The 16,772-nt window shown below is 54.9% G+C and overlaps 1 protein-coding gene across 1 annotated transcript; it reads left to right on the forward strand.

Moving 5' to 3' along the window:
• The first annotated feature begins 10,021 nt into the window (after positions 1 to 10,021).
• On the forward strand, positions 10,022 to 12,107 carry SOX3 (SRY-box transcription factor 3). The gene has a single exon (XM_081793860.1). The coding sequence runs from the start codon at positions 10,022 to 10,024 to the stop codon at positions 11,357 to 11,359; it is 1,338 nt and encodes a 445-aa protein (XP_081649986.1). The 3' UTR covers positions 11,360 to 12,107.
• Positions 12,108 to 16,772: the final 4,665 nt, after the last annotated feature.

The following is a 16,772-nucleotide window of genomic DNA, read 5'->3' on the forward strand; positions in this document are numbered from 1 at the left end:
ATGCATTAGAGCCCTACCTAGTCTTTCGGCAACAATTTTACTAGGAGTTGGGGCATCTGGGTGGCTCAGTCGGTTAAGCGTCCGACTTCAGCTCAGGTCATGACCTTGCAGTTTGTGAGTTTAAACCCCACATCGGGCTCTGTGCTGACAGCTCAGGGCCTGCAGCCTGCTTCAGATTCTGTGTCTCCCTCTTTCTCTCTCTGCCCCTCCCTCACTCACGCTCTGTCTCTCTCTCTCTCTCTCTCTCTCTCTCAAAAAGAAAGAAAGAATTTTACTAGGAGTCAACCAAATTTCATGCTAGATCTCTTTCTTCAAATGCAATGGCTCAGACTAACTGCAGAATTACTCTTAATCTGAACTGAAGTCTAATTTATTTATTTTAAAATGGTGTTTGGGGCACCTGGGTGCCTCCGTCAGTCAAGCATCTGACTCTTGGGCTCAGCTCAAGTCATGACCTCACAGTTCATGAGTTCAAGCCCCACATTGGGTTCTGTGCTGAAGGTGCAGAGCCTGCCTAGGATTTCTCTCTTTCTCTCTCTCTCTCTTTCTGCCCCCCCCCCCCCTCCGGCTTGCTCTCTCTCTCTTTCTGTCTCCCTCTCTGTCTCTCTCTCTCCCTCTCTCAAAAAATAAATAAACATTAAGAAAAAAAAAATTTTAAACTGAAGTGATCCTAAAAAAATGGTTTTTATAAATCTCTAAATCTTTTTAGAAGCCACTGTGAGGAACAGTAAGACTTTAATCTCGGCAGGTGATTAGTACTCCTTTTTTTTTTTTTTTTAATTCGGCTTGGCCAATTGTGCCTATTTCTGAGACCTCAGAGAAAACAGAAAAGCCATGAAATCTAAACAAGACTTCTCTCCTAATTCAACACGATTCCTGATGCAATCTGTAGAAAGAATGCACTTTCTATTGAGCTTGGAAAGACAAAAAAATTAAAACTTACATTTCAAGCAAAAGTAAAAGATTTAAGATCCATATAACACTAAATGTGTATTTTTCAGGGCAAGCATGTCTCCATTATAAAGGATATTTGATGTTATCTCGGAATTAAAACACGAGAGGCCCCCCTGTCACAAATCAAAGCCCCCACCATCTCAGTGAGGGCTCTCTAGGGAGCCTTGACAGAAAGAATCTCAAGAGACAGTCCCAAATGTGGGAGGCCATGATGCAGAATTGGAACCATGGAGTAATTAGTTCATTTTTTTTCTTTCATTCAAAAAGGACTTTCTCAAGGACTATGATTCATTCCACAAACATCTGTGCAAAGCCATGTAAGGGGTAAGAAAAGTGGCATGGTTCTCTGTCCCCCACACTAGAGGAATTTTCGGTCCTGCTTCAGGGGAAGAAGAAAGCCTAGTTGAAAAACAAGACAGCTCTTAATTGAGCTTGCTCTGTGCTAAAAGGAGTGCCAGGTGCTTTCAACTGTATTATTTCATTGAATTTCTGCCCAAACCCATTGAAAGGGGCCTGACCACCCACCCCTTTAGGACGAGAAAGCTGACGTCCAGGGAGATTAGTAAACTTGCCCACTATAGTTAATAATACCGTATTGCATATTTGCAAACTGCAAAGAGAGTAGATCTTAAAAGTCCTCATCACAAGGAAAAAAAATTGTAGCTGTATGTGGTGATGGCTGTTAACTGGATTTATTGTGGTGATCACCTTGCAATATAAGCAGATCCCAAATCATTATGCCGTACACATGAAACTAATAATAATATTATATGTCAATGATACCACAATAAAAACAAAAGTTGCCCAAACCGTACAGATAGCATATGCAGCCAGCCTCTATTTCATGTCAACATCCTGAGAAAAGTTTCTTTCTATTCCTCTCCGGAATATACCGTCCCCTTCCAAAGCTGCAGTTAAAGCTCCAGGTATCTTTGCTGGTAGTTACAGTACTCGCTCAAATTTCAATCCCATTGCCCGCAACGTAACATACTTGATTCCTCCTTCCGAAATGAAAGCTAAGTGCTGTAATACATAAAACCGGATCCAACAGAATGCTCACGCAACCCTCAGTCTAGACAACTTCCAGGTTATTGATATGCAACCGCACACTGCCGACCTCTGCTACTAAACCTCACCTTTTGAAGGTGGCAATTTCCCCCCAGCTTCTGTAACATTCTTTCTGAAGACAGGCACCATTCACATGCAATAGATAAGAGGAACAGTCTCACACTTGCATTGTGGCAAGACTTTAGCCTCTATTGTAGGAACCCACAGGTAGAGAGAATCAAGGGATTCGATTTGCCGAGAAAGAGTCCCTTCTTGGGGCTGCCCAGGAAAATGGGATGTCGCGACTCTGTGCTCTTGGGCAAAATGCCGTTGGTAACTATTCTGACATCCATTTGCACAGAGCAGCAAAAAAAGTGAAGGCTCAAAGGCAAAAAATAAACACACTAATTTACTCACTGTCAAAAAATGGTGGTAGCAAGCCATCAAATGGAAGCATCCTCAAGGAATGCGTGCTGAAAACAGGGGCAAAAGGACCATTTTGGTAACAATGTTTTGTAATTGCTCTGTAGAAACACTCTGAGCAGCCATCCTAGTGGCTGTACTCTAGCCCATTCCCTCCTTCTATGTTAGCAGACGATCTCTAAACTATGTCGTTTAAAGGATAAAAAGAATACCAGCCCTCAGGGACAAGTCCAGAGTTACCGTCTTATTTTATTTACGTGACGTGAGAGTTGTTTAAGTGAATTTTTAAAAAAATGATTCTAAGGCCTTTTATGAGCACAACTCCACAAACGGTAAGCTCCCAGGCCAACCTTACAGGATTGCACTACTGTTTAATTCTTCAAGGAATGTACGTAGAAGTTAATAAAGATCAGCTAGATAACTGAGTACTCTAGTTCGAAGCGAAGCAAAACCTTCCCGGCCTGTAACTCTATTTTGATGTTTCTAGAACACGCATCCCAAGGCTTAGTAAGATTCTCTGGTCTCACGGCCAAATATTTTTCTCATGTTATTACTTCACGTACGTTGAAGGTTTTATTTTGCAGCCCACCCTACAAACAGGACTTTTCTTTTTGCAGGCTAGATAATTTCTCACCAACCGATGAAGACTTTGTACTTTTTTTTTTTAAATGAAATTATATCTAATGACACCAAACCAATGGGGTCAGCAAATTTCAAAATCCGTATTTTTAAAACACAAAGATGTATCAACCAAATCATGGTCTAAAAGGCCCAGAAAAATTGTCTGGAGATGGATTTCGCTCTGTGAACAATTAGAAACAATACTGAAAGCTGCTCATTTGTGTCCCTCCCCTGTCGTCACCTCGTCTGGGTCTTTCAATAATGGACTAAGAAATATAGGGGAAAAAAACAAAGCAGGGTTTTCAATATGGTTTTTCTTTGGGGAACAATAAAAACATTAAACTTTATACATTGAAGTATCTGTGCACCGAATGGTAGCCTTTTCATGGGAGTCCAGCTTGGGTTTTGTCTGGGTGGGGAAGAGGGAGGGAGTCTGTGAATACCCTCAGAGTCATTTAAAATATATAGTATTAGCTAATTGATGAGAGGCCTAAAAACAATAGTAAGTAGGCAGCCTGGCTGCGTGCCAGGAGCAAGGCTTTATGGTGAAAGCGAGTTTACATTAGAGGCCTGTTTTTCCCCCCTTCCTTATATGAAATGAACAGCTGTAATTGAAAAAGCAAGGAGCTCTATGGTTTATAGAAATAGGTGTTGTGAAGAGCCTCGGCCGTCTAATTTTCTTCCTATTGCAGGGGCAGGCTTTCATTGTCTGTTTTTTAGAGCTAATTTCTTTTCTGATCAAAAGGCCCACGTCGTTGAAAAGGTAGTAATGACTATTCATTTGGCTGAAGCCTCCATTCTCCAGACTGCAAGCTTTATTTAGAAATGGCTATTTCTTTCTAAAAGGAAAAGCTCATTTATGTCCTCTCTAATGTCAATTAAAGTAGAATATATTTTAATTATTTATCCGGAGGAGAAACCTTTTAGGAACTTAATTTAGTATGCCTATGCTATGCAGACACTACAATATCTGAAGGTGGAATGATATCTAGGCACATGGGTTTTATTTTATTTTACCACTAATGAATAGTTTATTTGCAACTAATTAACAAGTTAAATCGGCACAATTAGTGTCGGATTTCTTTAATAATATAACTCATAAAGGGATAGCCATTGGAACTAGAAAATAAGGTTGGTTGTTGGCTTTGTAAAGAAACCATTTCACAAAAGGGGCAGTTTTTTCCCATTAGAAAGGGTTATTGGGACGTTCTTCCCGTTGCTTTTTCACGTCAAAGCGGGGCTGTGCTGGGGGAGGAAAGACGTTCAGAAACAGGGGGAGACGGTGTTAATTACACAAACACGACAAGAGAAAAGCCTCGAGGTCGTAACCCGGCGACGCTTTCCGGAGAAACGGAATTGGGGGGACGGCGGCCCGGGCGCCAGAACGCCGGCGCGGCCGGGCCACCGGACAGACCTCGCTCGGTCGCCCCGTCTGGCCGCCGGGCCGCACGGGAACGAGTCGGCGGCCCGAGGCCGGGCAACCTCCATACCTGGCAAGCGGCGGCACGCCGGCTGTCCCCGGGCCGCGCCCTCCGCCCGGCTCTCCGTCTCCAGCCGCGGCCCCGGGGCCTCGCGCGCCCGCCGCTCAGACGGCGGCGCCGAGGCGCGCGGGAGCCGGGGCTCCGGGCACGCGGGCGCCCGCGAGTGCGCCGCTCGGCCGGCGCGGGAAAGCGCGCGCGCCCCAGGGAACGCGCGGGGCCCCTGCGAGCCGGGCGCACGCGCCACGCCGGCCGCCCCGCGAGGCTCTCCCGGCCGCCGCCGCCGCCGCCGCCGCCGGCCGCCGCGGGACCCGAAAGAGCGGCGTCCCGTGCGGTGCCCCCACACGGCGCACAGTAGGTGTGCAGCGAAGCTTGAGGCAAGGGGAAAGAAATGGCCGGAAAGCGAGGCGAAGAGGACACAGAATGTTCGCGCATCGGATTCCACAGCCCTCCCCTCTGAAAAGGGGGAAAAGAAAGAAAAAGAGAGGGGGTTAGAGAACAGGTGGATGCTGCCTCGAGACTGCAAACGCTCTCCGGAACGCCCTCCCCTACCCCCGGCCCGCCATCGTCTTGCGCCCCCAGCGGTCGGGGCGGATGGCGTCGCCTGTTGGTCCGGTGCTGTTCCGGACACCCTTCCCCGGGGAGTACTTTCCCGGCCCGGCGGACCCGCGGCCCCCAGCTGGCGGCACAAACGTGTGGAGTAGTAACTCAGACGACGTTACGTACCGACAACGATTTTTAGATTGTTGTCCCCGCCCCGGCTTCCGGCAGGCCACCCTCGCCGCCGTATGGGGCGTTGCCTTTGCAGCCACCGAAGGCGGTGGTGGGAAAGGCCAGAGGCCCGGTGGGAGGGCAGGCCTGGCCGTAGGGTGCCGGGTTCCCGGAGTTTGCTCGGCCGCCGGGATACTGTTCGGGCGGCGTGAAGGGCTGAGCGCGTGCGGAGAGCCGCGGACGGGGAGGGGGGGGGGCGGGGAGGCGTAGAGGTCGACAGCAGTGACCCGGAAGACCCTCTGGAAGTGGGACCCATTTCCCGGGCAGGGCCTGCCTTCCTCTGGGGAGATCGCAGTGTTCGGGCTGTAAGGTCGGCGAGAGGGCGCAGAAGGCAAAGGTGGTCAAATTCCCTGCAGTTGCTCCGCGCCTACGGAAAAGAGGGCTGGCCATTAGTGTCCTGTGATACCCTGCGAGAGTGGAAGGGGTCTTTGCGCGCCAAGGCGTGGGCCAGGGGGTTTCCCAGTGTATCTATCTGTCCAGCGCAGCTCAGCTAAGCAAGTGAATCGGATTCGGAAACTCGCCTTTAAAAAAGCTCACGCTCCCTCCCCCAAATGGCTACGCCATAGAGCAAGTGAATCACAGTTGTGTGCCTGCCCACAGGAGACTTTTTGGCACGCCCAGGACCATGTCACCACACACCTCGGTAGCTCCCAGTAAAACCTTCCTCTGGAAAGCATCCACTAGGTTCCTGTTTGCCACCTACACCTACCAGCCTAGAATCTTCAGTTCCTTCCCAAACCTGTGTGAACACGTGTTTCATTGGAAGCTGCAGAGGGGGGAGGGGGTTCCTGCGGTTGGGGGAGGAGGAACCAACTGAACGATAGGGGAGCTAGAAGGTCCTGTGCCTTACATCTCCTTGGAGTGCTGGTGACCTTCCCAACCTTTAATAAGAGATGGTTCTACAACAGACCCCAGCCTCCGATTTCTTGATCAAGGCCCTCCATCTGGCCTAAATACACAATCTTGGCTAGCAGCCAGAGTAAATAGTCAAGGGATGTTCCGAAGAAAGAGGATAAGCAAACTTTTCCCGCCCCCCCCCCCCACCCCCGCCTGGAAAGCAAAGCGTTTCTGAGGGTCGCCAGGATAAGTTTTAACGCACACTCAAAACCAGACCGCTTTCTGGGTTCTGCTCCCCTTGAAAAGGGCTACTGACTGTTCGATCCTACGGTCAGGCCTCAGTCCCCAGAGCAGGTACCGACACACAGCCGCCCCTTCCCGAGATGGACGCAAAGGGCATCTCTTCCCAGAGTTGGGTCCTAATGGAGCCAGAGACCCCGAAAAGGATCCCCCATGAGCTGAGAAGGAATCAACGCCCTACCCCAGGCCCCGCGAGTGATGGGACAGCCCCTCGCCTACTCTGCTCTCTCTACCAGTAGCTCTAAGGCACAACTGCTCAAAGTGTGCTTTGCAGGTATGAGGCCCCCGGGACACCCGATTTCTGCCAAGGCTCAAAACCGGAGGACGGGAGAGTGCGAGCGCACTATGCACCCCCAGCCTGCCTGGCCAAGGCGCTACAGCCGTTTTGTGATAACCAGCCCTCTAAAGATAAGCACCACTTCTGCCCTGCGGCGAAACCGGCTGCCTCTCCTTGAAGGGTTGGGGCGACCTCGAAGCCCCGGAGGGCGGGAAGGGGCGCCTCTAGGTGAAGTTTCCAGCCGAAGCCAACAAACGGCGCTGTTGCCACGCCCTGGGTCTTGGGAGTCCCAGCCCCAGCCCCAGTCGGAGGGAGCCCGAGCTCTCATGGGAGGGCCGGGGGAATGGGGCGGGGGTGCTTGGCCGGATTCCCAGCCCGCCATCCGGGGCTCTGTGTGCCGCCACGGGTTCCTGGAGGCCCTAAAGGGCGAGAGAGCTGCCGAACGCGCTCTCCTCTCGGGAAGAGGTTCGAAAGGACTGGTCCTGGATCCCGCTGTATCCCTCTGCTTTCTTCACTCGGTGCAGAGTTCGTGTCGAAGACACAGATTCTGGCGCCGCTGGCGGTCTCGCCTCCCCGCAGCCCCCGCCTTCATCGAGGCCCCTCGGGCCTTAGCACCTGCCGCACCACTTCTCCTCCCGCCCAGCTAAGGTAGTGCCCAGACTTCCAGACTTCCCCCCACCTCCCCACGCCTGTAATGGTAACCTCGCTCGACTCTTGAGATGGTAGTTTGGGTTGAGGATGCTTCCTCGGGAATGTTTTGAAGGAAATTCGGCGTGACTCCTACATGGGGCTGTGCAGACCACCCCAGAGCCACCAGGCACAGAGACCGGTTTAATCGCGGCCTCCGAGGGAAGCCTGGGGTGTGGGAGATGTCTGTCCCGGCTGGATACTGGCGGAAGGATGTAATGGGAACATGCACTCACCTAAGCCGCGGGCTAGTTGTGATCAAATGACAAACAGCTGGGGAGCAGTGACTAGTCCCCAGATAATCTGCTGCGGGGAGGAGAACAGACCCAGCACCGCATCCCTCGGCTTGGGAAATATGCAGCCCAGGCGCTGTCACCACAACGGCTTACTTGGGTCCTAAAACTTGGAAAGAATCCTGACATCTGTCAGGCTACTGGACGCCAGGCCGCGCGTCGGTTGGGTAGTTTCCTAAAACGCGCTTCACTTAGCAACAGCCTCGGAGGCCCAGAGAGCAGGAAAGGCGTTCTGGAGAAGGCGGCAAGGGGCAGAGTAACCGCACGTTGACTTCTTTGGGAGAAGGTGGGTTTGCCTAGGAAAATTTGACTTTGTGAGCTAGTTTGAAAAAAAAAAAAAAAAAAGCATGTGCAGGTGGAGATTGCCAAATCATTCCGTTTTCTGAGACACGTTTTCCAGTGTGTCAGCTTAAGTGTGCACACCCGTGCGCGTGCGCGCGCACACACGACTCCTACACAGAACCATTCCAGATAGTTTACTTTAAAACCGTAAGCCGTACACCCATTCAAATGACAGCAGCCCTTGACCGTGGACATTTGCTTCCTTCCATCCAGAAAAGCAAGAGAACGTAGACCAGGTGGAATCCAAACTCAAGGGGCTGATTTAGGGACTCCAAACTTCGAGGGGATGATGCCTGCTGAGAGCCAGGATTCTAGCGCCAGCGGTCCGCCCACCCCAGAGGGGGCTGGCCTGCTCTACGCCACCCACACACCCCCCCCCCCAAGTCACAACGGTATACTTTTAAATTCGTGCAGGAAAGGGGGGAGTTCCCAGCGTGCAGGTGTCCCAGGGTCTCCTGGTCTTGCATTAGTGCTAAGGAGCTAAAAACCTGGGTTTTTGTATTTTTTTGGTCACACTTAGGATTTACGCTTTTCTTTCGGTTCCCCATCTTTCCACGAGGCTGGGGGCGGGGGACCACACTGCGCGGACACCTTATTTCAGTCTCTGCCACTTCTGCCTGGCCGGCTACTCCTTCCCACCCGCCGCCTCGGGCGGCTCAGGGAGTTTCAAACGCTGTGCCACTCGCTTGGGCTGGCGAAGGCGATTGTCCAGGTTCCCTCTCCCCGCAGCCCGGGTTCCCGAGACGTTAGTCTTTGGCAGACAGCATGACATGCGGGTGAGTGTCCCGCTCCGAGTCTCGAGGCTCTGGCCAGGACGGCGGCTGTAAAACAAAAAAGAAGGACGCAATCCGTTAGCAGAGACTGCTCCCCGGGGAGGCGGCGCGGCTGCGCAGCGAGAGCAGCGCTCAGTGGTCCTGGCAGGTGCGCGGCCAGTGGAGGGGGCCCGGCGGTCCGCCCCGAGGACGGCCTCGGCTCCTCTCCGGCCACCGTCCCCCCCTCCAAGAAACTTTTCTTTCACTTGGAGAGGCTCCGTGTTGCCATGAAAACGGATTTTCCAAGGGGCCCGACCCTCCCCCTCAGGGGCATCGGACTGGAAAAACCGAAATGGCCAGAGAGCAGAGACAAAAAGGGGCCGCTAAGCGGGGGCCTGGAGCGAGCGAGCCGAGGCCGGTTCACCCCCTCCGCCCCACACACACTCTCCGCACCACCGCTTGTGAGCGCCTCGGCCCGGCCCCGGCAGCAGGCGGCTGACTGCTCGCCTTCACTCAAGCCAGCGGAGAGCCTCACAGCCCCTGTGCGCTCCGCGGTCCTGAAGCCTGTCTCCCGTGCCCCGGTCCCTGACCCCGGCTCCATCCTCGGCGCGCAGGCCCGCGGCTTCCCGGCAGAGGGTCCTGCTGGGCCAGGGGCCGACTCCTGGGAGGGCTTCTCGGAGCCGCAACCCGGGGCGCCTCTGTTGCGCCCGGCGTCCCCAAGATCGCCCGGGTAACTGGCGATGCCCGCAGCAGAAGCAGTCGGAGGACCTCCGCGCAGACAGCGGGATGCTCTGCAGGGTGGCCCCGAGACCAGGCACCGCTCGGCCCTGACGGGGCTGCAAAGTTGTTTTCTGAACCCCGTGGGCGCCCCTCTGCCCCCTTCCCCCAATCCTGCTCACGCGCCCCCTCCCCCCTCCGTCACCTCCTCGAGTTTCGTTCTTTCAAACTTTTTGAGACCCTAATTGGTGGTCTCTGAGCGGCTCTCCGGGACTCCCGCCTCCTGAATAACTCTCATCACGTCACCGGGCCCCAGAGGGGCGCGGGGGTGAACGAAAGGGCTCCCCGAACTTTTTTTTTCCAGTGGGGCCGAACGGGGACTCCGTGATGATTGGCCAGGGCGCATCACTGTGAGCCTGTCAATCACCGGGCCTCCCGGTGGCGAGGGGCGGACCGAGTCCCAACCCCGGGGGATCCGAGCAGGTATATAAGGGACCCGGCGAGCGCCTGGCCAGACTGCGAATGCGGCCAGCTCGAGACAACGCATCAGGTGCGACTAGCCTGCGGGTTCCTGCCGACTTGGCGCGGAGCGCTTTGGCAAGCCTGCCCTTCCCGCCTGACCCGCCGGCCCCCCGGCCCCCAAGCGCCCCTCCGACGGAGTCCCCAGGCCTTTTCACCGTGGCCGCTCCAGCCCCGGGAGCGCCTTCTCCTCCCGCCACTCTGGCGCACCTTCTTCCCGCCCCGGCCATGTACAGCTTGCTGGAGACCGAGCTCAAGAACCCCGTGGGGCCACCCGCCCCAGCGGCAGGCGCGGGCGGCCCCGCAGCCCCCGGCGGCGCAGGCAAGAGCGGCGCGAACGCAGCCGGCGGAGCGAACGCAGGCGGCGGCAACGGCGGGGGTTCGAGTGGCGGGGGCGGGGGCAGCGACCAGGACCGCGTGAAGCGGCCCATGAACGCCTTCATGGTGTGGTCCCGTGGGCAGCGGCGCAAGATGGCCCTGGAGAACCCCAAGATGCACAACTCCGAGATCAGCAAGCGCTTGGGCGCCGACTGGAAACTGCTGACCGACGCCGAGAAGCGGCCGTTCATCGACGAGGCCAAGCGACTGCGCGCCGTGCACATGAAAGAGTACCCGGACTACAAGTACCGGCCGCGCCGCAAGACCAAGACGCTGCTCAAGAAGGACAAGTACTCCCTGCCCGGAGGCCTGCTGCCCCCCGGCGCCGCCGCCGCCGCCGCGGCCGCCGCCGCCGCCGCCGCCGCCAGCAGCCCGGTGGGCGTGGGCCAGCGCCTGGACACGTACACACACGTGAACGGCTGGGCCAACGGCGCGTACTCGCTGGTGCAGGAGCAGCTGGGATACGCGCAGCCCGCTACCATGAGCAGCCCGCCGCCGCCGCCCGCGCTGCCGCAGATGCACCGCTACGACATGGCCGGCCTGCAGTACAGCCCCATGATGCCGCCCGGCGCCCAGAGCTACATGAACGCCGCCGCCGCCGCCGCCGCCGCCTCGGGCTACGGGGGCATGGCGCCCTCGGCCGCCGCCGCCGCGGCCGCCGCCTACGGGCAGCAGCCCGCCACCGCCGCCGCCGCGGCTGCCGCCGCGGCCGCCATGAGCCTGGGCCCCATGGGCACGGTGGTGAAGACCGAACCCAGCTCGCCGCCGCCCGCCATCACGTCGCACTCGCAGCGTGCGTGCCTCGGCGATCTGCGCGACATGATCAGCATGTACCTGCCACCCGGCGGGGACGCGGCTGACGCCGCTTCGCCGCTGCCCGGCGGCCGCCTGCACAGCGTTCACCAGCACTACCAGGGCGCTGGGACTGCCGTCAACGGAACGGTGCCGCTGACCCACATCTGAGCGCCCGCCTGCGCGCGCCGCCCCTCCGCCCCCATCCCGCCCCGCACCCCCGAGTTGGGACGCCTTGTTGTTTAGCTTTGCTTGCCTGGGACCGTTGCCTTGTACCGATGATGGGGAGGACAGAAAGTTTTGCCGTAGCTGTCGGGTTTTGTACGAAAGCAAAAAGTCCGGAGCAGCGGAAGTGGGACTTTCTAGAGCTCGCCTGCCCCTCGCCGCTGCCCCTCCCTCCCCTTTTGTAGGCTGGGAATCGCTGTGATGTTTGCAGAGAAAAAGCAGCCCCCCCCTCCTCCTCCTCCCGGGTTCCTGGGTTTTTCTGTTGCATTTGAAAATGTTGTCTCGTTAGTTTGCTGTTAGCCGAGGAGTGAGTGAATAGGAGAAGCATACTCTCGGGTGAGGCTGGCCTGAGAACTGCAACGCCTCCTCCCCCTGTCGCGTTGTAGCGGTTTTCCTGGTGGGTTCTTGCGGGGGGGAGGGCGCTGACCGCGCGGAGTGGCGCGGCAGCCGAGGCCGATGTTAATTTATAGCCGGGTGTGCGTGTGTCTCCCGCCTCTCCGCCCCTGGCCGCGGGACAGCTTCTGTCCAGTCCGCATTTAGGCTGTTGAGTTGGTGATTTCTGCCGTGATCTGTTTGATATTTCGTCGCGCTAATGTATTCAAATTTCGTTTGGGTGGTGGGGAAGGGGGTATTTTGTTTCAGGTTTTTCAAGGTTTTACTCTTAATTCCTAAATGAGAGATCAATAAATTTTATAACCAACGTGATGGAGTCCTGATAATTTTGCGGGCCTGAAACTTTACGTGCGGGTTGGGAAGGGGACTTTCACTCGGTATTAGAACCTTGGCCCCGTCCCGGGGGGAGGCGAGCGTGATCCGAAATGCTTTCCGACTCCTGGTCAGCCAAAACACCTCGGCTCCCAATCTTTTCTACGGAAACTCGGAGGAGCAAGCGGCGGGTCTTCCGGGAGCGCCTGCCGGGAGCCGACGGACGCTAGCCTCGGCGGACACCCCGCGGCCACGCACTTGTTGATAGCGGCGAGCGTCCGCTGGAGGAGTGTCTGCGGCAGCGGCCACGCGGGGCGGGGAGGGGCGGCCCGCGGCCGCGGAAACCGGCCCAGAGAGGGGGCACCTGTACCTCTGTGCGCTGGGGCGGGAAGACACTTGAGCCGAGCTGAAATATTTACAAAACGAAAACCCTTCGGAAATCTCAGTTACCCTATTAAAAACAAATGGTTACAGGAGTCCCTGGCAGGAAGTAAGTACATTTGCACCGTGGTGGCCTAAGCGGCGGGGCTAGCATTCAGCCCCAGAAGGTGTGGTTTTAAAAAGTACACCTTAGACTTGAAAAGCTCTCCAAAACTCCTCCGATGGCGTTTTCTTTTTGACTTGTCAACCCAGACCACTTATTTGTTTTCTAGAAGAGGCCCTCTCTCATCCCAAGCCTCGAGCCCGCTCTCTACTCCTCCCTCCCTCCCTCCTCCAACCCCCCCCCCCCCCCGCCCGCCACTTTCCCCCAATCCCTGACCCTTAGGCATTCCACTGTGCCCCCCGAAAGGCCTTTGGTTTCGCGCCCGGCCACATGGCCCCAGTGTATCTGTTTGGGGCCTAGGAAGAAAACAAATAGAACCACTGTTTTTTTACCCCCTCCTCAGCTGTTTGAGGTGATTTCCTTAATCCCTTTAATCCTGTTACCTCGCTATCCCAGAATAACTAAACTCGGTCTTTCCAATAAGCTTGGCCTGGTGCACTGTTTTTATCCTCATCCACTCTTGATCACAGATTTCTTTGCTTGAGGTCTGCTGGGACTCGGGGCGACAGAATCTCCCATAAATTGGTCCGAATTCCACATTTCCAACCGGCTTCCTTTGTGCGGGCCGGCCATTCACCTGCGGGCCTGGGCGGGCCTCAGGGGGAGGGGCAGAGGCTTTCTGCAGCTTCGGGGGTCGTGCCCGCTTTTTACACATCACTGCGGATCCCGGAGACTAAGCTCACCACGCCTCTCCAAGAAAGGTCCCGTCTCCCAGAGAAGGCAGCGTCAACCCTCCCCCGCAGTCGCTGGCATGCTCCCCCCCCCATCCCCGCACCCCACCGCACCCCACCCGGTACTTAGCACTCCTTACCCCCACTCCTTACTTAGCAGTGGGAGAGCAAGCCGCGGTGATTTACAGACCCCCGGGCGTTGCCTCCGCCCGGTGCCCCTCTCCGCCCCGCTGCCGTCCGGACTGGGCTCTGGCTCGGGTCCCCGTCCCACTCCTTCCTCTCCCCATCCCGGGGTCACAGACCTGGAGCCCCCCTGCCCCTGGCTGCCACACTTGCCGGCCCCCCACCGTCGCCCCCGTGCTCCAGTGTCCGGAGGGCGGGAGGAACCTCTCTTGTCACATCCACCCCCCCTCTACGTATCTCTCCCAGTGTTTGGGCCTCGGTAAAATATCTGGCCGTAGGTTACTCGGGGTTCAAATTGCTACCAATTGTGGACACAAGTTTGGTCTGAAATGACTCCAGGAAAGGGACGGTGAAAACAAGCAATTCCGCCCCACTGAGGGGGCGGTGCCAACGGGGAATAAACTGACGCTGCTGCTCTCGAAGAGTCCATTGTGCTGCTGCCTTCTGAGAAGTGCCAGGGTCACCCTTTCAGCGGGCTTCATATACTGTTCGCTCCCTCTCTAAACATCCACGGCTTTGTGCTCCACTTTGTCCGATTTCCAAATTGCCTTTAAGAAAAAAGATTTCATCCGTCAGCACATTTGGAGGATTTAAATACAGATGAAAGATCTTTAAAAAAAAAAAAAAAAAAAAAAAAAAACTTCAGCAGGAGGGAAGAGAAGGGAACGGAGCTGGACTGTGAAACTTCCATCCTTCAGGCCAGAGTTTTCGCCCTAGAGCACCCCCTCCCTGCTCCCACGCTTCTCCTACACCCTTCTTGCAGGACAGCCGCCCCTTAACCTGTTTGACGGTTTGGGGTTCTGGTAAGATTCAGTTTGAAGCAAGGGTTCTGCTCTTAAATGGCAACAACAACAAAATCTGGTCAAATCCCAACTCCTGCCTCCTCGAGCTTGTTTTACACGAGGTAACTGGCCCTGAAGGGGGAAATAGCGCTGGGGATTGCATAGCTGGGGCACAGAAGAACCACACTCCCAGTGCCTGGAAGGGTTTCCATTCCACCCCAAGACGGAGAAAAACCGATGAAATCCCAGCCCCAGCTGCCTCTCAAGCCCACCATGCGGCCCAATCTCTATAGAGAAGAGGTGATTCCTGGCAAGGACACCTAGTAGCCACCGCTTGGTGAATGGTGAAGTGATAGCCAGGAGCCCAGGGTCCTTCCACAGTGGAAAAGGCCAGCCCGTCTTTCAGCTTTCTACTGACAGGAACAAAGCCACCTCGTGCTGAGAATTCTCCCACATAGAGATTTTCTTTCCTGTCCTCTCCACACAACTCCCCTCATTAATCTCCCTTCCAGAAATCTAGAGGGGGAGAGGGCACCCGAAACGCAGGCCAACGTTTATAAACAGATGTTCATCACAGAATGCCTTATGATGGTGAAAGTTCCACCCAACCTAAATGTCCAACAAATAAGAAAAGGTTATTTAAAATATGTTTTCAAAAAAGGCTTCTTTGCAGATATTACAAATGGTGTGTGGAGAGATTTTAATCACAGGGAAATGTTTAAAACACAAAGTGAAAAGAGCAAGATACACAAAGTGTGTTCAGTATGTATGACCTATTGAATAATAAGTATATATGACCGGGAAAATATGCAAAAACGCCAGGTAGTGTTATGAATACTGGCAGGAATACTCCCTTTTATGTTCTCAGACTTTCCAATTTTCTCTGATAGGATTGTATTCCTGTTATCACTGGAAAATGCAGCTTTAAAATCATTCTCTTCCTATCACAAATACAGAAACGTGTCTCCTGGTGAAAGAAGAAAGTTCCAGCTTTCCCTGCATTTGTTTTGGGGCAACGAGGGGGCAGGGAGCCCCAGGAGCAGTAATCTTCCAGCTCTCCTCTGGGATGGGGCCTGCCCGGATCACAAGCAGGACAGCCGGTCAGAGCAACCCACCCCCCTCCTCCGCCAAGCACCTTCCTCGGTAAGCAGGGGCAGGACCAGATTAGTGCTGGCTCCGTCATTCTTCAGACCCACTCACTGGAGAAAAAGACCTCCTTGGGAGCCAAGCTGAACAGCCTGGGCTGCAGAAAGCAGGGGCCACTGAGAAACCAGAAGGCTCATAAACAAGGGGGACTGAGCAACCCTCATTACCCTCTTGGGAGAGGGGCGGAGAGTAAGCCCCTGGGTCGGGTCCCAGGCCAGGCCAGGCCAGGTGAAGGAAGGGCTAGGTGAGTACCCCCAGCTGAATGGAGCACGATATGCTGCGTTCCCCACCCCCGCCCCCCACCCCCACCCCCCCGTGGCCACCAGCCTCACCCACGATGCTGACATTTCTTGCTGGACCACTGCCATAGCCTCTGACCTGTTCCTGTTTTCCCTCTGCTCCCCACCGCTTCATTCTCTGTAGAACCTACCTCCACTTTTCAAACGCAAATGCTATCATCCACACTTCCCTTCTCGATGACCTTCTGGTAGCGCCCTATTTGTTGCCCTTGGAAAAACATCCCAAAGCTCTGCTTGGTCTAACTCCTGCCCATCTCTTTGAGCTCAGCTATTCCCTCCCTCAACCCCAGCCCGAATTCCTTTGGGCGATGCTTGTTGAGTAAATAAATCATAGTTCCTGATCGTTTCCCATCGAATCCAATTTTAAAGTCCACTCATTGACGTAGATAAAGATTGTTGGGCACAGTACATATTTACTTTTGCGGGAGTTCCTCTGGGGGATTTCCCCAAATCCACCATGAAATGTAGACTTTCTGACAATGAAATCTACTAGCAAAAATATATCATTTCTTTCCTGCCTTGGGGCTTTTGAACTTGCTGTTCCCTTTTCCAGGAATGTTCGTTCCCAAGCTCTTCCCTCAGATAGTCTAATGCCCTCCAGAAGATCTCGGTTCAAGCAGCACCTCTTCCAGGAAGCCTTGCGTGATGCCTTCCTCCAGGATAGGACAGATCTCCTTGTCATAAGCTCTCATAGCAGTGGGTTACTTCACAGCACTGATCCTAGTGGTCAATTTACTTTTATTTGTGCGATCCTGTCTATTACCTGTCTCTCCTTGTCTGTAAGTTCTATGAGAGCCAAGACTGTGTCAGGTTTGCTATCGGTACCTAGCACAGTACCTAGTCCATCGTAGGCTTTCAAAAACAGATGTGGGATGTTCCATGCACGTTTTAGGAAGGGGGTTTTGGGGGCCCTGAAGCTAATGGGATCAGCGCAAGCCCATGAAAACCCAAACCGAATTTGCCACCTTGGTTCCGTCCCTGACCAGCCGTAGGCTCCTGAGGGCATCACTTACTGAGTCTCCATGTCTG

This window comes from Panthera onca, chromosome X (genome assembly GCF_046562875.1).
Source record: "Panthera onca isolate mPanOnc1 chromosome X, mPanOnc1 haplotype 2, whole genome shotgun sequence".
Lineage (NCBI taxonomy): Eukaryota > Metazoa > Chordata > Mammalia > Carnivora > Felidae > Panthera > Panthera onca.